At 40.7% G+C, this 24,319-nt stretch overlaps 1 protein-coding gene across 10 annotated transcripts in view; it reads left to right on the top strand.

Moving 5' to 3' along the window:
* The first annotated feature begins 9,712 nt into the window (after positions 1–9,712).
* GTF2I (general transcription factor IIi) overlaps positions 9,713–24,319 on the top strand; it is a 113,448-nt gene continuing 98,841 nt past the window's right edge. Inside the window, exons 1-9 of one of the 10 annotated variants that reach the window (XM_056556428.1) lie at positions 9,713–10,218; positions 11,895–12,036; positions 12,233–12,485; positions 13,110–13,209; positions 14,151–14,289; positions 15,266–15,385; positions 18,932–19,115; positions 20,399–20,427; positions 20,580–20,622. In XM_056556428.1, coding sequence (XP_056412403.1) covers positions 13,114–13,209; positions 14,151–14,289; positions 15,266–15,385; positions 18,932–19,115; positions 20,399–20,427; positions 20,580–20,622 — 611 coding nt within the window. In that variant the 5' untranslated portion in view covers positions 9,713–10,218; positions 11,895–12,036; positions 12,233–12,485; positions 13,110–13,113. The remainder of the gene's footprint in view (positions 10,219–11,894; positions 12,037–12,232; positions 12,486–13,109; positions 13,210–14,150; positions 14,290–15,265; positions 15,386–18,931; positions 19,116–20,398; positions 20,428–20,579; positions 20,623–24,319) is intronic. The other 9 variants (XM_056556427.1, XM_056556426.1, XM_056556424.1 and 6 more) reach the window with 9 other exon arrangements.

The following is a 24,319-nucleotide window of genomic DNA, read 5'->3' as shown; positions in this document are numbered from 1 at the left end:
CCCCGGTCCTTGTAGGCGAAGTTTGGTTTAAAACAATTGACAGTTTGTTGAACACTTTAATTTGGGGGAGGAAAAAAGTCAGGATTAGATTAGATATGCTCACTCTGCCTAGAGATAGGGGTGGTTTAGGGGTTCCTAATTTTAGGTTATATTATTGGGCAGCTCAAATATCACAGCTCACAGGTGAACAAGGTCAGTTTATAAATGACCTCTTAAAATTTTAATATAAGGTGAATAGGAAGCACTTGTTTGAAGTATTGGAAAATAATTTAAAGTTTAATAAGAAGGACACAATTGGGGCACAGGCAAATTGGGTATAGAGAAAAGCTAAAAGTGTGTTAGATATTACAGGTAGTGTGAAATTCACTCCACTGTGGGAAAATAATAATTTAAAAGAGGTAGGTAAAATTGAAAACTATGGTTTATGGTTAAGAAAGGGGATAATATATGTAGAACAAGTATTTAGAGAAGGGAAGTTGAAGAAATTTGAAGAGTTGCGGCAGGAGTATGACCTAGATGATAAATGTAGGTACGGGCTCCTCCAATTAGAACATGCAGCGAAGTATACTGAGGATAAGTATAGTTTTTAAGATTCAAAACCACATGTTGACTGAATTAGTTGACGGGGGTAATAAATTGGGGGTAACTGTATTATATAAAATTCTTCTTCAAGGGAAAACAGAAGGGATAAAAGTGAAAAGTAAAGGAGAATGGATAAAAGATTGTGTAATGATAGATGAGATTATCTGAGTGTGGTTGAGATGTGGTTGAGATGTCTGAAAATGAAAAGCTTAGAATTTCGCAATTTATGTTATTGCACAGATTATACTATACCCCTAAAGAGCTATGTAAATGGAAAATCCATGCTCAGGCGGATTGCCCAAAATGTGGTAAGGAGGTAGCGAATTTACTACATATGCTGTGGGAATGCCCGTATATAAATGCTTTCTGGAAAGAAATAAAAGACCAGATAGAGGCTAGAACAGGTATCAGTTTAGCGTTTGAGTCCGGGTTTTTTTTGTTTGGTTTAATTCCCAAGTTATCTATGATCAAAAAGAAACTTATTTTAAATGCATTCATTTTAGGAAGGTTGATAATAATGAGGAAATGGATATCTGAAAAAATCCCAAACCGATCAGAATGGTATTTGGAGTTGCAGAGGGTGAAAGGTTTTGAGAGGGTCAAAACTAAAAATTCAGGAAAAATGACCACTATATGGAAGAAAAAATGGGAAATATGGGACTCTGGACATCCGGACGATTCAGGGAATCAGGGAAGAAGATGAGAGAGGTGGGTGGGGAAGTAATTATTATTATTATTATTTTTAGGGTTAGGGTGGGGGGTGGGGAGAGAAATAAATGGGAAAAGTGTAAAATGAATGTGTATTTATTCTATTTTTTTTTTGTAAAGAATTGTAAGAGTCGGTATTTCTTTGATGTATTTTATTTTCATAAGCATTGAATAAAAATTTTAATTAAAAAAATTGATAATTCTAAAAAAAATTATACACTCCTCTTTTGCATTGAAAAAAGTAAACAGTAAAGTTGCCATATTCTGCCATCCTTTCATCCATTTGTCCTTCTACACCTATTTTCCCAAACCATCATACACTCATACTGTTCTAACATCGCCAAGTTATCAGACTACCTGACATAAAAATAATGGATTATAAAAGGGAAGCAGCATAAGGGAAAATTACACATTTTGAACCCAAAAGCCCATTTGAGTTATTAAGTTCAAAATACAGGCCTACCTCCTCCCCTTCAGCCTGCCTGTCCATCTCCAAAAATACCCTTTTTAATAATTATACACTCCTCTTTTACAATTAAAAATAGCAAACAGTAAAGTTGCCATATACTACCATCCTTTCATCTATTTGTCCTTCTACACCTATTTTCCCAAACCATCATGCACTCATACTGTTATCATGTCACCAAGTTATTAGACTACCTGCCCCAAAAATTATGGATTATGAAAGGGCAGAAGCATAAGGGAAATTATACGCTCCTCTTTTGCTTTAAAAAACAAAACAAACAGTAAAGTTGCCATATTCTGCCATCCTTTCATCCATTTGTCCTTCTGCACTTATTTTCCCAAACCATCATACACTCATACTGTTCTCACATCGCCAGGTTATCAGACTACCTGGCCCAAAAATTATGGATTATAAAAAGGTAGCATCATAAGGGAAAATTACCCATTTTGAACCCAAAAACCCATTAGAGTTTTTAAGTTCAAAGAACAGGCCTACCTCCTCCCCTTCAGCCTGCCTATCCATCTCCAAAAATAACCTTTTTAACAATAATACGCTCCTCTTTTGCTTTGGAAAAAACAAACAGTAAGGTTGCCATATGTTGCTACCCTTTCATCCATTTGTCCTTCCACGCCTATTTTCCCAATCCATCTTACACACTTACTGTTCTAATGTTGCCAAGTTATCGGACTACCTGGCCCAAAAATTATGGATTATAAAAGGGTAGCAGCATAAGTGAAAATTACACATTTTGAACCCAAAAACCCATTTGAGTTTGTAAGTTCAAAATAAAGGCCTGCCTCCTGCCCTTCAGCCTGCCTGTCTATCTCCAAAAATACCCTTTTTAATAATTATACACTCCTCTTTTACAATTAAAAATAGCAAACAGTAAAGTTTGATATGCTACCATCCTTTCATCTAAGTTATTAGACTACCTGGCCCAAAAATTATGGATTATGAAAGGGCAGCAGCATAAGGGAAATTACACATTTTGAACCCAAAACCCCATTTGAGTTTTCAAGTTCAAAGTACAGGCCTACCTCCTCGCCTTCAGCCTGCCTGTCCATCTCCAAAAATACCCTTTTTAACAATTATACACTCCTCATTTGCATTGAAAAATAGCAAACAGTAAAGTTGCTGTATGCAACCATCCTTTCATCTATTTGTCCTTCTACACCTATTTTCCCAAACCATCATGCACTCATACTGTTCTCATGTTGCCAAGTTATCGGACTACCTGGCCCAAAAATTATGGATTATAAAAGGGTAGCAGCATACGGGATAATTACACATTTTGAACCCAAAACCCAACTTGAGTTTTTAAGTTCAAAATTCAGGCCTACCTCCTCGCCTTCAGCCTGTCTGTCCATCTCCAAAAATACATTTTTAACCAATTATATGCTCTTCTTTTGCTTTCGAAAAACAAACAGAAAAGTTGCCATATGCTGCTATCCTTTCATCCATTTGTCCTTCTACACCTATTTTCCCAAACCATGCACTCATACTGTTATCATGTCGCCAAGTTATTAGACTACCTGGCCCAAAAATTATGGATTATAAAAGTGTAGCAGCATAAGGGAAAATTACACATTTTGAACCCCAAAACCCATTTGAGTTATTAAGTTCAAAGTAGAGGCCTACCTCCTCCCCTTCAGTATGCCTGTCCATCTCCAAAAATACCTTTTTTAATAATTATACGCTCCTCCTTTGCATGGAAAAAAATCAAACAGTAAAGTTGTCATATGCTGCCATCCTTTCATCCATTTGTGCTTCTACACCTATGTTCCCAAATCATCATACACTCATACTGTTCTCACTTTGCCAAATTATCAGACTATCTGGCCCAAAAAATATGGTTTATGAAAGGGTAGCAGCATAAGGTGAAATTACACATTTTGAACCCAAAAACCCATTCGAGTTTTTAAGTTCAAAATACAGGCCTACCTCTCCCCTTCAGCCTGCCTGTCCATCTCCAAAAATACCCTTTTTAATAATGATACGCTCCTCCTTTGCATGTAAAAAAAGCAAACAGTAAAGTTGTCATATGCGTCCATCCTTTCATCCATTTGTCCTTCTACACCTATTTTCCCAAATCATGCACTCATAGTGTTATCATGTTGCCAGGTTATTAGACTACCTGGCCCAAAAATTATGGATTATAAAAGGGTAGCAACATAAGGGAAAATTACACATTTTGAACCCAAAACCCCATTTGAGTTTTTAGTTCAAAGTACAGGCCTACCTCCTCACCTCCAGCCTGCCTGTCCATCTCCAAAAATAACCTTTTTAACAATTATACACTCCTCATTTGCTTTAAGAAACAAACAGTAAAGTTTCATATGCTGCTATACTTTCATCCATTTTTCTTTCTGCACTTATTTTCCATAACCATCATAGATTCATACTGTTCTCACATCTCCAAGTTATTAGACTACCTGGCCCAAAAATTATGGATTATAAAAGGATAGCAGCATAAGGGAAAATTACACATTTTGAACCCAAAACCCCATTTGAGTTTTTAAGTTCAAAGTACAGGCCTACCTCCTCCCCTTCAGCCTGCCTGTCTATCTCCAAAAATAGCCTTTTTAACAATTATACGCTCCTCTTTTTCTTTGAAAAAAAGCAAACAGTAAGGTTGCCATATGCTGCGATCCTTTCATCCATTTGTCCTTCCACACCAATTTTCCCAATCCATTTTACACTCTTACTGTTCTAATGTCGCCAAATTTATCGGACTACCTGGCCCAAAAATTATGGATTATAAAAGGGTAGCAGCATATAGGAAAATTACACATTTTGAACCCAAAAACGCATTTGAGTTTGTAAGTTCAAAATAAAGGCCTACCTCCTCCCCTTCAGCCTGCCTGTCCAAGTCCAAAAATATCCTTTTTAATAATTATAAGTTCCTCCTTTGCATTGAAAAAAACCAAACAGTAAAGTTGCCATATGCTACCATCCTTTCATCCATTTCTACAAAAAGTTATCATTTTTAAAAAGAAGTAAAATAAGTTAGGTATCACTTTAATCATATGGACCTGCAGAATAAATATTAGGTGTCGTTTTTAACGAAAAGTGCACTGCGTGGAATTGAAAGCCCCCAAAAATTACAAAATGGCGTTTTTGTTTTTTTTATTTTGCCCCAGAAATAATTTTCTTTTGTTTCTGCCATAGATTTTGAAGTGAAATGATGGTCATTACAAAGTAAAATTGGTGGCGCCAAAAAACAGCCCTGATATGGGTCTGTAGGGGGAAAACTGAAAGCGTTATTATTTTTTTGAAGGGGAGAAGACAAAAACAAAAGTGCAGAAATGGAATATGGCCCAGTCCTCAAGGGGTTAAAATTTGTTGCATTGCACTTATTTCAGGTGGAAATGGCAAGGATTAGTGGAACTGAATGAAAATGGGGCTAATCCTAATCCTTGTGCCAACTGGCTGCACACCTGTAGCAAAATTACGGCAGAAATACTAAGCAGGTTTTAATCAATTACAGGTACATTATAGTTCAGTCCCCACTTATTACAAGCAAAGGGTGTGTCAATTGAAACATAAGTGCCAAACATACCAACATCTCACAAGCCTCACATTTGCTCTGATTCCCAAGATCAGCACTTGGGTGTCAGGTCCTATATACTGTATATGTACACTCAATGAAAAAAATAAAATATTTACCGAGTTAGAAATGTTGGATTGCTGCAAAACTCAGCATGACGTTATATCTTAGGCAGATATGTAAATGATTACACTGTGGTCTGATTAGATACTGGGTCTTGCCACAAGAGGGTGTAAAGAAGGCACTCAAAGGCTACTGTCAGGTAGTGTACCTTTTTATTGAGATCATTGACTGCTAAACAAGCCTTTACAACACAACTGAAGACATTTTGCCCAGTTGACACTTTGAGAGAGGTCACATCATTGGTCTGTGACGGACAGGATTGCGGTCATCTAGGCCTTTCTGTAACGGCTGTAAGCAGGAGTTGGGAGCAGTGGTTATCATGTATGACAATCGGTGACTCCTAGTAGTGAATCAAAGGACTAACAGCTCAGCGATATATGCAGGACATCCTGTGGCCATATGTGTTGCCTCTTATGGCAGGGCTTACAACTGTCATTTTTCTACAGGATAACACTCGCGCACACACACCAAGGGTTTTCCAGGAATGTCTTTGCCAAATTGCAACAGTTCCTTGTCCTGTAAGCTGCCAGATTTGTCGATAATTGAGCATTTACGGCTACCTACGAGTGTACAGGACCTACAGGCCCAACTGCAATATCTGTGGGTAAATTTTTTGCATATGCCATACATGCCCAACTGTATTTCTTCTGGTATCCAGGCTACAGGTGGCCCAACAGGGTACTAAAGCCTCCTTTCAATTGTAGTTTTCTCCAATAAACTTTTCCATTTTCCTCTAATATTGTTATCGCTTACATACCATCATATCATCATCACATTTATACATATAAAGTTTCATTCTATTTCAATGACTCCTTCTTGTAATTTATTTTTGTCAATGAGTGTATACAGTACAATACATAGATAGATAAGATGTCTAGGGGCGGAGTACCCCCTTTAACCCCTTAAGGACTCAGCCCATTTGGGCCTTAAGGACGCAGACAATTTTATTTTTACGTTTTCGTTTTTTCCTCCTCGACTTCAAAACATCACAACTCTTATATTTTCATCCACAGACTAGCATGAGGGCTTGTTTTTTGCACGACCAGTTGTCCATTGTAATTTCATTACTCATTTTACCATAAAATGTATGGCGCAATCAAAAAAATTGGGGAAATTTCAAAGAAAACCACAATTTTGCTAATTTTTGAAGGTTTCGTTTTCACGCCGTACAATTTACGGTGAAAATGACATGTGTTATTTATTCTTTGGGTCAATACGATTAAAATGATACCCATGATAACATACATTTCTATTACTGTTGCGCTTAAAAAAAAATCGCAAACTTTTTAACCAAATTAGTACGTATAAAATCCCCCTATTTTGAAGACCTAAAACTTTTTCATTTTTCCGTATAAGTGGCACTATGAGGGTTCCTTTTTTGCGCCGTGATCTGTACTTTTTATTGATACCATATTTGCTTATATAAAATTTTGTATCCATTTTTTAAAAATTTTTGGGAATAAAATGTTATAAAAAAGCAGCTATTTTGGACTTTTTTTTATACGTTCACGCTGTTCACCGTACGGTACCATTAACATTTTATTTTAATAGCTCAGATATTTACGCACAAGGTGATACCAAATATGTATAAAAAATATTTTTTAAACACTTTTTGGGGTTGAAATAGGTAAAATGGGACACTTTACGTTTTTATTGGGGAGGGGGTTTGTCACATTTTTTTTACTTAATTTTTTTTACTTTTATTTTTACACTTTAATGTATAGGACATAGCACTGCTCAATGATATCAGTCATCTTCTGCTCTTGTCTGCGGGAAGGCAGATCAGAGCAGAAGACGCCGGGAAGGCAGCGGAGGCAGGTGAGGGGACCTCCGGCTGCCGCGCTGGATGATCGGATCGGCACAGTAGCACTGTGGCGAGCCGACCATCCATTTAAGTGACCGCGATGCTGCAGATGCCGTGGTCTGTATTGATTACGGCATCTGAGGGGTTATGGCGGACATCCGCAGGATCGCGGATGTCCGCCATTACGGGCGGGTCCCTGGCTGCGATCAGCAGCCGGGACCTGCCGTGCATGATCCGGGCATCGCTCCGATGCTCGCGGTTATGCTTAGGACATAAATGTACGTCCTGGTGCGGTAAGTACCAGCTCACCAGGACGTACATTTACGTCCTGCGTCCTTAAGGGGTTAAAGGGGTACTACAGTGGCAAACTTTTTTTTTTTTTTAAATCAACTGGTGCCAGAAAGTTAAACAGATTTGTGAATGACTTCTATTAAAAATTCTTAATCCTTCCAGTACTTATCAGCTGCTGTATACTACAGAGGAAATTCATTTCTTTTGGGATTTCTTTTCTGTCACAACCACAGTGCTCTCTGCTGACACCTCTGTCCATGTCAAGAACTGTCCAGAGCAGGAGAAAATCCCAATAGCAAACATAAGCTGCTCTGGACAGTTCCTAAAATGGACAGAGGTGTCAGCAGAGAGCACTGTAGTCAGACAGAAAAGAAATCCCAAAAGAAAAGAATTTCCTCTGTAGTATACAGACACTAAGTACTGGAAGGTTTAAGAATTTTTAATAGAAGTAATTTACAAATCTGGTTAACTTTCTGGCACCAGTTGATTTAAAAAAATAAATAAATAAAAGTTTTCCACTGCAGCCATAGACACTTATCCCCCATCCACAGGATAGGGGATAAGTGTCTGATCGTGGGGCTCCAACCGCTGGGATCGGCACTGCCGCAGCTAAGGCTCGTGTCATCAACTTCACGTAGAGGTCGACAGACGGGCCCCCTTCATTCAGCTCTATGGGAGAGGTGGGAATGCAGGAATGCAGCATAGAGATACATGGAGGGGCTGCAGTTCTCCTTTAACTCTAAGGGTATGTTCACACTACGGAATATGAACGGAATCTCCGCTCGCAGAATTCCGCGAGCCGAGATTCCATTCTGGCTGCCGCCGCCGTAATACTTCGGCGGTAGGACCGTGCGCCACTGCGCCGTCACCATTGATGGCTATGCAGTGTTTGTGGACTTCTGCGCAAAGAATGAACATGTTCTTTCTTTGCGCGGAACAATTTCAGCGGCGGAATTGTCCACCGCTGAAATTCCGCAGTGTGAACGGATCTTGCGGAGACCCATTCACACTGATGTTAATGTTCACAGCACATAATTGCGCTCATGGAATTCCACGGGCATTACGTAGTGTGAATATACCCTAACATGTGCATTAGGTCCCTCCACTGTCCCTGCAGACTGGGGTGGAGACAGAACTTAGCCCATAATTGGTTGAGGGGTGGATGTGTGACATATTACCTGCTCTTGTAAAGAATGGACTTTTGGTATAGAAAGTTAGCACCTTGTATACTCTCAGTGCATGCAGAAAACTTATAACATAGAAAAATACATTTGCATAGAAATGCATTTAAATAGATAGACCTGAGACAGAGCTGGAAACCTGAGAACACAACCTTCCTAACAGTGTTCAGATCAACAAAAGATGACCCAGCTAAGGGACACCACATAACCATACTTATAAATCAGTGGTCTATAAACTGTGGACCTCCAGATGTTGCAAAACTACACCTCCCAGCATGTCCCGAGAGCCAACAGCTGTATGGGCATGCTGGGAGTTATAGTTTTGCAACATCTGGAAGCCCACAGTTTGGAGACCACTATATAAATGTTCACATACTGTCCATTCTATATCACAACACTCCTGACTCTCACCCTCAGCATATGTATACAGTGATCCCTCAACTTACAATGGCCTCAACATACAATAGTTTCAACATACAGTGGTCTTTTCTGGACCATCGTAACTTGAAACCAGACTCAACATACAATGCTATGGAATCTGCGAAACATGTCAATGGCTGGAAGAACCGACCAATCAGAATGGAATCAGAATGTTGCAAAACTACAACTACCAGCATGCCCGGACAGCCGAAGGCTGTCCGGGCATGCTGGGAGTTGTAGTTTTGCAACAGCTGGAGGCACCCTAGCTGGGAAACACTCACATAGACAGTGATTACAGCTCCCAGCAGATCTTTCTTACTTTTATGTGTAACGACTTGCTTTATCTGTATTAGTTATCTACTTATTTTTCTTTAATCCTCACATTTTCCTATTTTTGGATGACATTTTAGGGCTTCAGAACCAATTACCAGGTTTCCATAGAGTTCTGGTCTCAACATACAATGGTTTCAACATACAATGGTCGTCCTGGAACCAATTAATATTGTAACTTGAGGGACCACTGTATAAGTCTACAGATATATATGTACAGTTGTCTATCCAGTCCCTCATTGGTGTAGAACAGTATTGCGCCTAAAGCAGCAGCCGCTGCAGGAATATAGAATGTGGAAGGGCTGTGTATGTGAGGAGATACTACGCCTCCCACTGTACACGACGAGGTTACAGAGACTGCAGCGGAGTACACTAGCAGGACAGCCATGTTCCACATAGCTACGAGACAGCTGCAGCTCCAATAGCTTTGTTCTTCAGTACAGCACGTCGCGTCGCTACAACAGGATGCTGGGATACGTAGTCCCTCAATCATTATCACGCTCATCAGTTACTGTGTTTAAGAACCACAACTCCCAAGGTGCAGCGCGGGAAATGAGCATGCGTGTTTCCTTCTAGCTGGACACTAAACTAGCAAAGGAGAATAAAAAAAGAATGAAACAATTTAGGAGGTCTGTGTGTCGAGAACGGTTCGGGCCGTGAGAGAGAACCCTTGGGCAGCCGTATATACATGGTACAGGGCACGGTGAGTGGCGCCACAGCAGATTCCTCACACGCGAAGCATCTGCTGCAAAGTTAAGAGGAGTAGGTAAGACACACCACACCGGGGCTGTCCGCAGGGCGCACTGGGGATATACTATGTGATCAGTCACACGCTGTACTAAAGCTGTCTGTTTCGCTCTATGGTCACCCTTGGGATCCGCAGGGGCGGGGCTTATTCTTCACAGAGGTCCAGTAATATGTGGTTATCATTCATATCCTATTCTCCCAAAAGGGACAACTTTTCATTTTCTGTAGGTGTTTTTTTTCTAGAAGTGTATTTTTTTAATTCTAATATTACTTTAGTTTGAAATATCAGAAATTTCCATTTCACATACAATGCCATGTATTTATTATTGTTGTGACTATGTATTTATGGCATGTCCTGTGGAGCTGAGCATCAGTATCCTGGTGCCATAAATACAGTACATATATGCACTTAACGGGGTACTCCAGTGTTGAACTTTTTTAAACCATTATTCCCAGGCTGCATAAAACAACAACCTGGACTTACCTGCTGCCACTCCTGTGGTGCCCCAGTATCGCCACTTCAGTCCTCCTGTGCCGTCTTCTTGGTTGCTGGTGGTTGACTAGTCACAATGCTGGTCAGCTAATCGCTGCAGTGTGACGTGTGAAGACAGCCCCGGAGGACTGGAGCGGCGATACGTTGTTTTATATACCGACAGCCTGACGGGGATGATGGTTAAAGAAGTTCTACCCTGGAGTGGTGTTTTTGGCTCAGTGGCAGAATACTGTGGCTTTGGTGTTTGTTTTTTTGTGGCATTTTTCCTACCATAGACCTATAAGTTAAGTAAAACAAAATGCCATAAAAAAAAAACATGTACATGCAGGGAAAAATGCAGGGGAAAACAACACATAGAAAATTCCTATACTAATACATACTGGCCCTGATATATTAATAATGGTGTTTATTAAGTGATGTTCAGGTTCTGGTATTTATTGTTTAAAAATAAATAATGGTGTTTAGTATTTTTCTGGTGCACAGGCTTTTTTGTGTGTGTGTGTGTATTGCGACAGAAAATGCTGACTGAGCACATTTCCTGTTACTTGTGGAGAAATGGGACATTATGAAATAAGAAGAGTTCCTAAATGATTATTCACAGCAAAAATGCTAAATGTTTTAACAAATGACATAATCACAGTATGGTTTATTTTTTTTGTTTATTGTAACTTAAAAAAAAAAAAAAAAGCTAAAACATTTTGGGGGATTTTCTTTTCAAGATTTTTTTGTCACAAATTCTGGTGTAAGAGCTGTGCATCAGAATTTAGGTGCAAAACCTGTTGAAAGCCATTTGAGAACACTTTAATACATGAATGCCTCTATTTTGGAAAAAACTTGTGTCTAAAGGAAGCCTAACTGAAATATGTGTTATGTTACTGGGGTGGGGCAGTTTGGACAATTTTGCATGTGGCGATACCACTCATGTTTTGTGGAGGGTTCTTGATTATATTTTTTTATTAGGAAAAGGTGGGTGGTTTAAATTTTATCAGGGGAGGCATTATTGATGTACCCCTGTACATCAATCATGCAGGGCAAGGAGGGGTGAGGGAGGGAGGAGGCATGCATACTGCAGCTCAGCCCGGTCTCTAAGGCACTTGAACTGGGAAGTAAAACATAATTTTATAACTTTGAAAACTGACATTAGCTAAGGCGGAAATATAATTTGTTTAATCTCCATTTTATTTATCTGTTCATGCCTGCAGATCTGAGCATGATATAGAGCTGACAGGTTCCCTGTAAAAAATTAAAGAAAAGCATTACTACCTACCCCTTAGGTGGGACAAGAAAATGGAGATTGTTGAGAACCTGGTAAGCAATGAAATGTTAGTGGTGGATAATTTTGAGGTAAGTAATGCTTGTTTTTAAAGGGGTTTTCATGTGTTAAACTTTGTTACAGTATTGTTCCCTGCCTACCTTACAAAATAATAAAAACTTTCAATGGGCACTGTCGGAATAAAAAAACTTTTATATGTTGTACATCTTGGCAAAACATTTACCTTTCTAATATATTCTATACATTTGTTTTATCTCCTTTTTATAGTAATCTTGGCTTATAAAAAAAAGACCACATATCATTCAGAACATAAACCTGTCCAGCTGCAGCATCTCCTTTGTTCCAGCTGAAGTACAGGCTGGGAAGTCGAGTAAGTGAGGGTGGGACTAGTACTCCTCTGTGCTCACTCCTATCCTGTCTATCAGAATCCTGTCTGAAAACAAAGGGGGTTACCGTGCAGCCTGCAGTGATTGGATGAAGAGACCCAGAACAGCAGACTCAGGGAGGAAGTAAATGCATGGTGAGTGAGGGTCTGCTCAGTGCTTGCCTTGGACATGCCCCTTCCTGAGCAGTGGATGTCAGAATGAGCGAGCAGCAGATTAGAGGGATTTTGTAAACCAAATACAGAAGCTAAACTCATGAGAAAGACATGTAAAGAATCTGCATGACCTAATGAGTAACATGTATAAGCATTTTTTTTTCTGTGATAGAACAGATAAACTTTACCTTCCTCGTATCCTTGTAGTTCCGGTATCAGGGCGCCCCTTCTGTGGCCAGTGACATTGGTTTCTCCAAAGCTGTAGAGCATGAAGTCTACAGTCAGGAAAACTTATAGTGCCACTCAGAGGCAGGGGCAGGACAAACTGATATCACTTCTACAGCTTTGGCTGGCTCTGTGAAGCAAACTGTCAGCAGATACCGTCCTGAGACAGGATGTCCTGATATCGGAGGCTATGAGGGAGCATAGGAAGGCAGGCTGGGGACATTACTGTAGAAGAATTTTACACCGGACAACCCCTTTAAACCAGTTTGCCCTTTTAAAAAGCAAAAAAAACTAAATTCTTACTGGACAAACCCCTTTGGTTGGTTAGCTGGTTATGGTATATATTGTAAGCTGAAAGTTGCGTTTTTTCCTTCCAAACAGGAAAATGGCTAACTTTACATCACCCATATCGTCAGGGTACAATGAAACGATGGAAAGCAAGGAGGCAGTAAGACATTTCATCTCATCCCTGGAGTCAATGGTAAGCTGTTAGCCTAGTCCTTAACTTAATGTCCTACTAATGTAAAACTGATGGTTGCACAAATAGCTTGATTTACATCTCTAACCTATGGACCTCACGGCTGTTTATCACAAAGGAAGAGGTGAGCTCTGAGGCCATAGTCAGTAGAAGTCAGGAATCAGCCCATTGGCTTTGTGTTATTTTGCCATCTATTTGAACACTGTAATGATATTGTAGAGGTTACCTAACCTAAAGGGAACTTAAGCTGTCTTTAGCCATATATACACAGCTCTACTGTTTGGTGGAGGCTACACAGTGGTACTGTTATACAGAGCTCTTTTCTACAGAGCTGTAGGAACTCTATGTGCTATTGAATGGCATTTTGTGTGGTACTGTCTTGCAGGATTATTTTAAAGGGGTACTTTGCCGCCCCTGCGTTCGGAACATTTTGTTCCGAACTCTTGGAGCGGGCGGCAGGGGGTCGTGATGTCATGGCCACTCCCTTGTCACACCACGCCCCCTTAATGCAAGTCTATGGGAGGGCATGTGACGCAACCCCCGTCGCCCGCACCCAGCCTTCTAATTGAACACCAGGCGGTGCACAGAGATCCTAGCAGCAGGACCCCACGACCAGACATCTTATCCCCTATCCTTTGGATAAGGGATCATATGTCAAGGGGCGGAGTACCCCTTTAAAAGAATAGTTCCAAAATATGATATCCAAAGGAGCAAGTCTCTGCATGTTATTGTATTAAATTACAAGAATTCAGAAGGTTTTCTGGATCTTTATGCACATACTGAAATCTGTGAAAGGTGATGGAAAGTTAGCTACAATCAGCTCTACTATATATTGAAGCATTGTCCCTGATATACATACAACAAAAGAAAATTCTTTGTCAGTGTTGTTGTTTTCATATTGGTAACATGTATTTTCACATATAATGTTGCTATTCTATCTGAAGTGCAAACAGTTTGCCAGGGTAAAGGCAGAAGTAGCATGCATCGCTGTATACGATTCAGAAGCCTTGATAGTTGGCAGCAGGAAAGGAAAAGCTTTCTTTGATTCCAGAAAGGATCTCCAGCAAGATTTCATACAGTATTGTGAGTATTTTTGGAACATTAGATGTGTTTAGATGGGGTGGGGCTGTTCTGAGCATGTAAGTGGTCCCACTCAGCGAAGTTCCTGAGCTCCAGAGATAGATCAGTTTAGTCAAAGGGGTACTCCGGTGGACCAAATATTTTTTAAATCAACTGGTTCTAGAAAGTTAAACAGATGTGTAAATTACTTCTATTAAAAAATCTTTACATTTAATACTTATCAGCTGCTGTATACTACAGAGAAAGTTGTCTAGTTCCTTCCAGGCTGACACAGTGCTCTCTGCTGACACTCTGACTTTGACTGCTGACACTGTCCGTGTCAGGAACTGTCCAGTGCAGGATAGGTTTGCTATGGGAATTTACTCCTATTCTGGACAATTCCAGAAATGGACAGATATGTCAGCAGAGAGCACTGTGGTCAGACTGGAATGGACTACACAACTCCCTTTGTAGTATACAGCAGCTGATAGGTACTGGAAGGATTAAGATTTTTAAATAGAAGTAATTTACAAATCTGTTTAACTTTCTGGCACCAGTTGATATGAAAACATATTTTTTTCACTGGAGAACCCCAAATAGTTTAAAATATTTACAAAAGCCCTGGTTGGGATATGCTTAACTTATAACTCTTATGCTAGAGAGGTAAGTGTCATGATGAAGGGGGGGTGGAAGCGTGGCTGCAACGTCACAAGCCTCTGCGCCGCATCGCTAGTCATCCGGCATCAGATGACTGGAGTGCCGCAGCAGAGATCGTGGGGGTTCCCAGCAGTGGGACCCCCGCGATCAGACATCTTATCCCCCATCCTTTGGATAAGGGATAAGTTGTCTAGAGGCAGAGTACCCCTTTAAGGCTATGTTGTGTTACTGTAGTTTATTCAGCCTTGTTGAGTGATGTGAAGGTCCTTGAGTGATGTTTGATCCTTTATTAGGATATGTCACAAAAATAATTTTTTATTTATTTTTTGTCCTTTTTTTGCAGGCAATTTGGATGAAAACTGTACTTCAAAACCTGTAATGAAGACATTTAGATTAGCAGCAAACTGTACAGAGATTGAATACTTCCAAAAATGTGTTGAAGATCTGTTCTGTCTTTGCTATGGTACAATGTCTTTTCTTGTTTTTGGTTTTATTGTACAGTATATATGTATGTGTTATTTTTCTCAACAGAAAACACCACTCAGTTAGATGGTGCACTTTAAGATACAGACAGATGGGTAATGCCACATGGCATTTGGTACATATTGGCTCCTCATCTGGCACTTGCAAATGCTAGTTTACCATACTGTAATTTAATTTTCTCATATAACTTATAACCAGACAGAAACACACATTATATATCTGTATTAATTTGAGACATAGTGGCAGCTAGCTACATTGAGCTTGGAGAGGAGAGGATCAGAGCTTAGTTGCAAACAAAGCTCCAACCTTTAATTTAAGTATATTGATAAGAAACTGTCTTTGCAGACCTCAGCCTTGTCTGTTTCCCCTACTGTTGCTTGCACATTGTGACATTTCCTTCTTGATACTATCCTTGTAAGGCAATCTGTAGCTGTTAAAGGGATTGCCAATAATAGTTTTTTTTCCAAAAACGGAACCACTTTTGTCCATTGGCTTGTCCATTATAATTTTAGTGGGAATGAGCTTCAATACCATACACACTCTTTTAACAAGAGCAGTGCTGTTACACATATGATATCCCCATTTGCCTCAATGAATGGGCCTCATTTACTAAGCTGAAACCGACCAGTTTTTGTCTGGTTATTTTTTCTGAGACATGTCTGCGACAGTGTGCGCCTGAAAAATCCGACAAACCTGAAAAGGGTGTGGTCTGTCGCAAAGGGGGCGTGGTCAAGCCGACCGATTTACTATGGAATCCTGTGGGTAAATGGCTGGAAATATCGACCTAGAAAAAGCTGGTCAGAAAATTTTCCCGACTTTTCCCAATAGTGAATAGAGAGGAATCCTGCATGTCTGAAACATCTTTTCCCACTAGTAAAAACCCGAAACTCTTAGTAAATGAGGCCCAATATGTTAAATATTAAAGCGGACCTGTGGTCAACCCCTAAAAATCAGATTACATTTTCATTAAATAGCTTAGGGTGTCCGGATCACACACTTGTTTTCCCTGAATTGTCAGACAAACTGTAAACCCTCATATCTCAGGAACAGGATGGCATATCAAAAACTGTAAAAAGGTGTTTGATCAGGATACTCTAAGCTATAAATAATGGTGGTCTAGGACAGTGGAATGATTACATGTATGTAACATACCCTTGGCGCTAACTTCTGAGGAGCACTTTGCCTTTCTTCCTACTTGCTGTAAGCGTAACTGTAACATCTGCGCTCCGGCCAGACACGCTAGCCATGAGCGCTCTCTTGTCATGTCCCCGCTGCCGGCAGGGCTGGGATTTGCATCGTGGGATGCGCCCGCATGCGAATATCAGCCCGTCACTCTCCTCCTTGGTCTTTCTGTTCCCGCAGCCCCAGCGCGTTTGCCCCTGCCTCCTATGGCCTGCGCACACCGGAGCTCTTACATTTAAAGGGCAAGTATTCATTTAATTAAGTGTATTCACCTTTGCTCTTGTTATAAGTATCAGCTCCTCCCTTTGTTCCCTGCCGGATGTTTGGTTACCTTGTGCTATAGTGAAAGTCCTGTGTCCGTTACCGTGTACCTGTTCCTTGCTACCTTACCTCCCCTGCACCTGTGTTACCTGCCATGACCTACTGCCATCTTGCCACGTCCTGCCAGTCTCCTTCTGTGCCACGCCACCTACCAGCTACCTGAGTGGACGAGTCGTGCCGAGGTAGCGACCTGGGTGCCACCTGCTGCAGCAAGATCATCCCGCTTTGTGGCGGGCTCTGGTGAAAACCAGCGGCACCTTAGATTCTACTCCCTGGCAAGGCTCACATCATCATCCACTCAGGCCTAGAGGATCCACCACCTGCCGTGTCCCGTTACAGTAACCATGCATGCATGCGGTGGCCAGTAACACACAATATTACATAGTATCATATATGGGGAAGATTTATCAAAACCTGTGCAGAGGAAAAGATGCCCATAGCAACCAATCAGATTGCTTCTTTCATTTTGAAAAGTGCAGAATTAAAGAAGCAATCTGTTTGGTTGTTATGGGCAACTTTTCCTCTGCCCAGGTTTTGAAAAATCTCCCTATAGTTCATAAGATTGAAAAAGGGCAAGAGTCCATCAAGTGTAACCTATTTTTGATCCTCATGTGACATTCACAACATAGTATCAGCCTTGGCTGAGAAGAAAGGTATTGGTACATGCTGGATCTTGCTCCAACTCCCTTTAAAAAGCATAGATTTAAATAATAAGATTGTGTCCACCTACAGCTGCCACCTAGGGAGATAACTGCACACATGTTAATACAATACAATAAAAACTTGTAAAAAGCAGTATTTGATCAGTCACACCTGCAGTGGTTTATAGCATGGGTGTCAAACCTGCGGGCCGCCGGGAGATAGCGCACACCGGGACTACACTGACATCCCGTGTGTCCGCCCATAGCAACGGAGGCGCAGAGGAGCGGTAACATGGAGGTGGAAGACGCACGTTGAACAGCATGGCAAGTGACCAGCGGCACGTCAGCTTCGGTGATCAGACCACCGCTCCTTCGGTCCCGGTACCTACTGCTATGGCCAGACCAGGACGAGTAGTGGTCAGAGCACAGAAGTTGGGCAGTACACAGATATACAGCCTCCAGCCATACACTGTATATGGCTGGAGGATGTATGTCTGTGGGGGAATCTACTGCACCTAATGTGGGGAACTATACTGCACCTAATGTGGGTGAACTATACTGCACCTAATGTGGGGGAACTATACTGCACCTAATGTGGGGAACTGTACTGCACCTAATGTGGGGAACTATACTGCACCTAATGTGGGGAACTATACTGCACCTAATGTGGGGAACTATACTGCACCTAATGTGGGGAACTATACTGCACCTAATGTGGGGGAACTATACTGCACATAATGTGGGGAACTATACTGCAGCTAATGTGCAGGGAACTGTACTGCACCTAATGTGGGGGAACTGTACTGCACCTAATGTGGGGAACTATACTGCACCTAATGTGGGGGAACTATACGGCACCTAATGTGGGGAACTATACTGCACCTAATGTGGGGATCTATACTGCACCTAATGTGGGGGAACTATACTGCACCGAATGTGGGGAACTATACTGCACCTAATGTGGGGAACTATACTGCACCTAATGTGGGAAACTTTACTGCACCTAATGTGGGGAAATATACTGCACCTTATGTGGGGGACTATACTGCACCTAGTGTGGGGAACTATACTGCCAACCTAATGTGGGGGAACTATACTGCCAACCTAATGTGGGGGGAACTATACTGCCAACCTAATGTGGGGGAACTATACTGCACCTAGTGTGGGGGAACTATACTGCACCTAATGTGGGGGCCTCGTATTGACGTTCACTCACGTCACAACACGCTCCCAGAATTCAAGGGCCGGCATTACTACGTCCTTTTTTGGATGCGGCCCACATAAATGTAAACCTTGTTTTTTTGGCCCATTTTAGCCTTTGAGTTTGACATGCTTGGTTTATAGGCTTGCTAGTCTTACTTCTCACTTTTTCTTTCTTTCAGGTAAAGCTTTAGGAAAATTAACTCCAGTACCAGTTCCCTATGATGAGATTGCTAAAGACCCCACTGCTGTCATGGTCTGTGGTCTACCAAATGATGTAGCAGTTAAAAATCCATCAAACTATGATATTCACACTATACGGCAAATCTTAGAAAATAGGTCCAGCATATCTTTTACTATAAAAAGGTGAGGACTTGTTTACTTACTGCTATCACAGCTTAAAAACTGGGTAAAAATTACTTAAAAACTTAAAAACATTCTGATATATCTTGAAAACATTTCACCCAGGAATAAAGGCTTTATGCAAGCATACATTTATGCTTCTCCCTCGCAAAAATCATATACTTATACCTTTCTTCAGTTTCACCACTTGCTTTGGGACACTTTTGTGGCATATGTGAACTTCAATGAAGCCTATGTAACTGTATAGTATACATCAGGATACTGTAAAGATGTACTGTAAAAACATGTCAGAGGGTTTAAATGATGGAGAAATGTGGTAGAACAAAGGGACAAGTGTTTGCCTGACTACTTGTTGGTTTCTGAAACCATTTTTGCCTCTCCAGTGGGAGATGTCTGCTAGTGTAGATGAATAAAGCCTGCCTGAGCTGCCCACCCAAATTCACCCAAAAGGTTGTAGTTTTTATGGGAGTGGTCCTTTAAAAGAAAAAAAGTATATAGACTGTTGGTAATGTGTCTAATGATGTTTTCAAGGATGTAGGCAAACAAATAAACTAAAATAATAAAGACCCCCCAAAATCTTATCTTTTATCATGTTTTAATAGTGGTCCACATCTCAATTCTTGTCCCCAACATGGCTCCCCAAGTTAACCCTAGTCCCTGGCATGACTCCCCATCACAGTCTTTGCCCCAGCTTAGTCTTGGTCCCCAGCATGGCTCCAGTTTACTTGTGGGTTTTATCATCCCCATCTCTAAAAGCCTCCCTCCTCCTGCCTAGATTATTCAGAGCATGTATATTTGAATGTATATTTGCCTTTATCAAAGGGATTACCACTGAAAATTTTTCTCAAAAAGTGGAGTTTGGTTGGGTAAGGGGCGGGGGTGGGGGAAAGGGCGGGGTCGAGGGGCCTACTTATAGAGGAGAAGCTTCCATTGTCTATAATGGGAGAAAAATCGGGTGGGGGTCTTCTTAAAAGGGTGGTCCTCTCAGGATATTTCACTGCCCCTTTGGTATAGCAGTTGTTGTGGGAATTTCAGCACCCACAAACTTCTGAAATGTCTCTACAAAGTGTCATAACATTTTTTATATGACATACACATTTTATCTAGAAATCTACTATGCTGTTCTGGGGATTGCAAAGCTAGGAGTGATGGAGCTTTTGAAAGTGTAGTCTTTTTCCAGCATAGTGAATGTTACTGAGTCTCGGCTATGCCGAAGACAGTGTAGTGCGCATAAATATGTTTGATATGTGTTCTGGAAATCATGCTATTGTGTGTTGTTTTTTCAGGCCCTTTTTTGATTACAAAGGCTCAAGAGGTAAGTGATTACAGACTGATAGGAAATTTTTTTTTCTTTTATCCTTAGATTAATTATGCAGTGATTTGCATGACACTAAATTGTTTATATTATCAGTGTATATCAATATGAATAAACCATCAGAATTTGCATATTTTTGTCATCTGTTGTAGATGATGGTGAAACTGCTGACACCCAAGGCTATTTGTCTGAAAGGTACTTCCTACTTTTTTAAGTCCTTCTTCACCCACACTTTTGTATGGCTTTTTCTTGGGCTTACCTCTACAAACATCAGCATTTTTTTCCTTTTTTATGGTGTTTCATATTACATGCAGACCTTCGAGTGGAGACAGACAAATCAGGGAGTGGCTTTACAGATACAGAGTAAGACAGAGAAGACTGGGGGAGTTTATAATGTGTATAATGTTGCATCCTAGTACTAGATTACTACTCTATAATTTCCTCCTTGTTGCTGCTGCTCTTTAAGGTGCGTTGTAAAACTCTAGGGGAGAAGGATCCCCTCTTCCCTATGTGTGCAGAGTATGGGAGACGTCGTGGAAGTTAATTCGTTTCAAAGAATATTATTGTGGTAAAACACGTAACTGGTTTCCCACAAACGAATGCAGACAAGGTATCACCAGTAAAGAGTATCCCACGCAGGGGATGGCAAATATTCCAAATCATACAGAAATAAAGAGAGGGAGCTTAAAGGGGTACTCCGCCCCTAGACATTTAATCCCCTGTCCAAAGGATAGGGGATAAGATGTCTGATCGCGGGGGTCCCAGCCGCCGGATCCCAGCGATCAGGCTCTGTGCAGCACCCGCCGTTTGTTTAGAACGCTGGGTGCTGGCGGCGGGGGTCATGACGTCACGGACACACCCTTCGTGACATCACACCATGCCCCCTCAATGCAAGTCTATGGGAGGGGGCGTGTTTGACACCTTTTGGCCTCCCTTCTTTCAAACAGCATAATCATGTGTATCCCTTGTTTTACTGCTTGAAAAGAAAGAGAATGGGTTTCCAACTTAGTGGCTATGTGTATTTAGTGGCCATCATGGCTTTTGTTATTAGTATCAGGTAGTCTGCATAGCTGCATGTCAAAAAGGAAATTTCTTATTTTATATCATATTAATTAATGAACTTATTAAATACACCAAACAACAAAAGGTGATCACAATTGTAAAATGTATTCAAGATCTGAAAATAGATAAAACCACATAAAAGGAGTGACAGTTGTCAGAATGAAAAGAAGGTGCATCAGTGTAGTCAGGTTACAAAATGCATATGGTAAAACCCCTGTGGCAGAAAAAAAGGTATCCATTGTATTGATAATAATAATGATATTTATTTATATAGCATTAACAGATTCTGCAGCCATTTACAATTTTGGGGGAACAAATAAAGACAAGTATCAGACATTACAAATAAATACAGTATATCACAGGCATATAAAGTAATATTGGTATGTAGTACCAATGGTTAACCCCTTAACGACGTCCTGGTGACGTGGTACTTAACGCACCAGGACAGACATACTAAGCATAACCGCAGGCATTGGAGCAATGCCCGGATCATGCGCGGCAGGTCCCGGCTGTTGATCACAGCCAGGGACCCACCCGTAATGGCGGACACCCGGAATCCCGCGGATGTCCACCATTAACCCCTCAGATGACGTGATCAATACAGATGACGGCATCTGCAGCATCGCGGTCACTTAAATGGATTATTGCATCGCCCGCAGCACTGCCGTGGCGATCCGATCATCCAGCATGGCAGACGGAGGTCCCATCACCTGCCTTCGCTGCCGTCCCGGCATCTTCTGCTCTGATCTGCCTTCCCGCAGACCAGAGCAGAAGATGACCGATAATGCTGATCAGTGCTATGTCCTATACATAGCACTGAACAGGATTAGCAACCGAATGATTGCTATAAATATTCCCCTATGGGGACTATTAAAGTGTAAAAATAAAAGTAAAAAAAAATACATAAAAAAAATGTGGAAAACCCCCTCCCCAATAAAAACGTAAATTGTCCCATTTTCCCTATTTCACCCCCAAAAAGTGTTAAAAAAATATTTTATATACATATTTGGTATCGCCGCATGCATAAATATCTGAACTATTAAAATAAAATGTTAATGATACCGTACGGTGAACAGCGTGACCGTAAAAAAAAAAAAAACAAAGTCCAAAATAGCTGCTTTTTTATAACATTTTATTCCCCCAAAAAATAATAAAATTTTATGAAAAGTTTTATATAAGTAAATATGGTATCAATAAAAAGTACAGATCACGACGCAAAAAATGAGCCCTCATACCGCTGCTTATACGGAAAAATGAAAAAGTTATGGGTCTTAAAAATAGGGGGATTTTAAACGTACTAATTTGGTTAAAAAGTTTGTGATTTATTTTAAGCGCAACAGTAATAGAAAAGTAGGTTATCATGGGTATCATTTTAATCGTATTGACCCACAGAATAAATAACACATGTCATTTGTACCGTAAATTTTACGTCGTGAAAACGAAACCTTCCAAAACTAGCAAAATTGCGGTTTTCTTTTTAATTTCCCCACACAAATAGTATTTTTTTGGTTGCGCCATACATTTTATGGTAAAGTGAGTGATGGCATTACAACGGACAACTGGTCACGCAAAAAACAAGCCCTCATACTAGTCTGTGGATAAAAATATAAAAGAGTTATGATTTTTTGAAGGCGAGGAGGAAAAATCGAAAACGTAAAAATAAAATTGTCTGCATCCTTAAGGCCCAAATGGGCTGCGTCCTTAAGGGGTTAAAGGGGTATTCTAGGAATTTTTTTTATTTGACTATGCTACAGGGGCTGTGTGTGACGGTTTTCTCACAATTCTTCTGTGATTTTCACCCCACTATTTATTTTGAACAGCATACAAAATGACTGTTGTCTCGGATTTTTCCCAGCTTGCAATGCGGCCGAGACCTGACTCACTAGTCAGCTGATGACAGGGAGCCTGTATGCTTCAATGGGTGGAGGGATTAATCTGCATCTAAGGCAACAGCTGTAGGGACCCTGATTGAAAACCACAGGTCTTTTGTTTCAATGGGTGGGGTGGCTGATGTGTGGGAGGAAGGAAAATGGAATTGTGGGATTTGTAGTCAAAAAAAGAAAAGTCAAACAGGAAATACAAGTTCACAAAAAGCTAGCCACAGTATTATGGTAATCTCACAACATAGCCATTTAGCCCCAAGACAAGCGCAGATCCTTCCTAAGCATGTCCATTACTGTCTGCCAGGTATGTACTAAAATCACCTTATGGTGGAGATCCCCTTTAAAAAGTAACCAATTAGTACTAAAGGTGAATACCCCTTAAAAAATGCAATGTATATGGCTTGCTGAAAAAAGACACAAACATGAACCAAAACAGAGAAAATAAATACATGCAGAAACATTCAAAGTACTCCAGTACTGGACCTGAAATGGAAATGCCTGTATAGCAACAAACTACACACAACTACGTAACTTATGCGCACTGACCCCTACATCGTTTAGCTTCTCACTTTGTCATCTGTTGGTCCAGTGGCAATCCAGTGCAGAGGCTCTGGTAGGTGCCCTGGTCTCTGTTTACTTTATTTAGAAGTCCAATCTCACAGTGATTGAGTGCAGAGGCTCCAGTGAGCATAACATTTTTTGTTTACTAGCAGTGACCGATGCAGTCAGCTTTGAGAGGGAGCCATGATGCCAATAGTATGCCATATAGCCATATAACTGTCTGTATACCCTAATTCCTTTTGTGTCACAAATACATTGTTTTTTTTTTCTTAAAGGGGTACTCCGGTTGAAAACTCCTTTTTTCATATCAACTGGCTCCAGAAAGTTAAACAGATTTGTAAATTACTTCTATATAAAAATCTTAATCCTTCCAGTACTTATCAGTT

The sequence above is a fragment of the Hyla sarda genome, chromosome 2 (assembly GCF_029499605.1).
Source record: "Hyla sarda isolate aHylSar1 chromosome 2, aHylSar1.hap1, whole genome shotgun sequence".
Lineage (NCBI taxonomy): Eukaryota > Metazoa > Chordata > Amphibia > Anura > Hylidae > Hyla > Hyla sarda.
The sequence above is the reverse complement of the archived record's forward strand: the minus strand, read 5'-3'. Positions and strand labels throughout refer to the sequence as shown.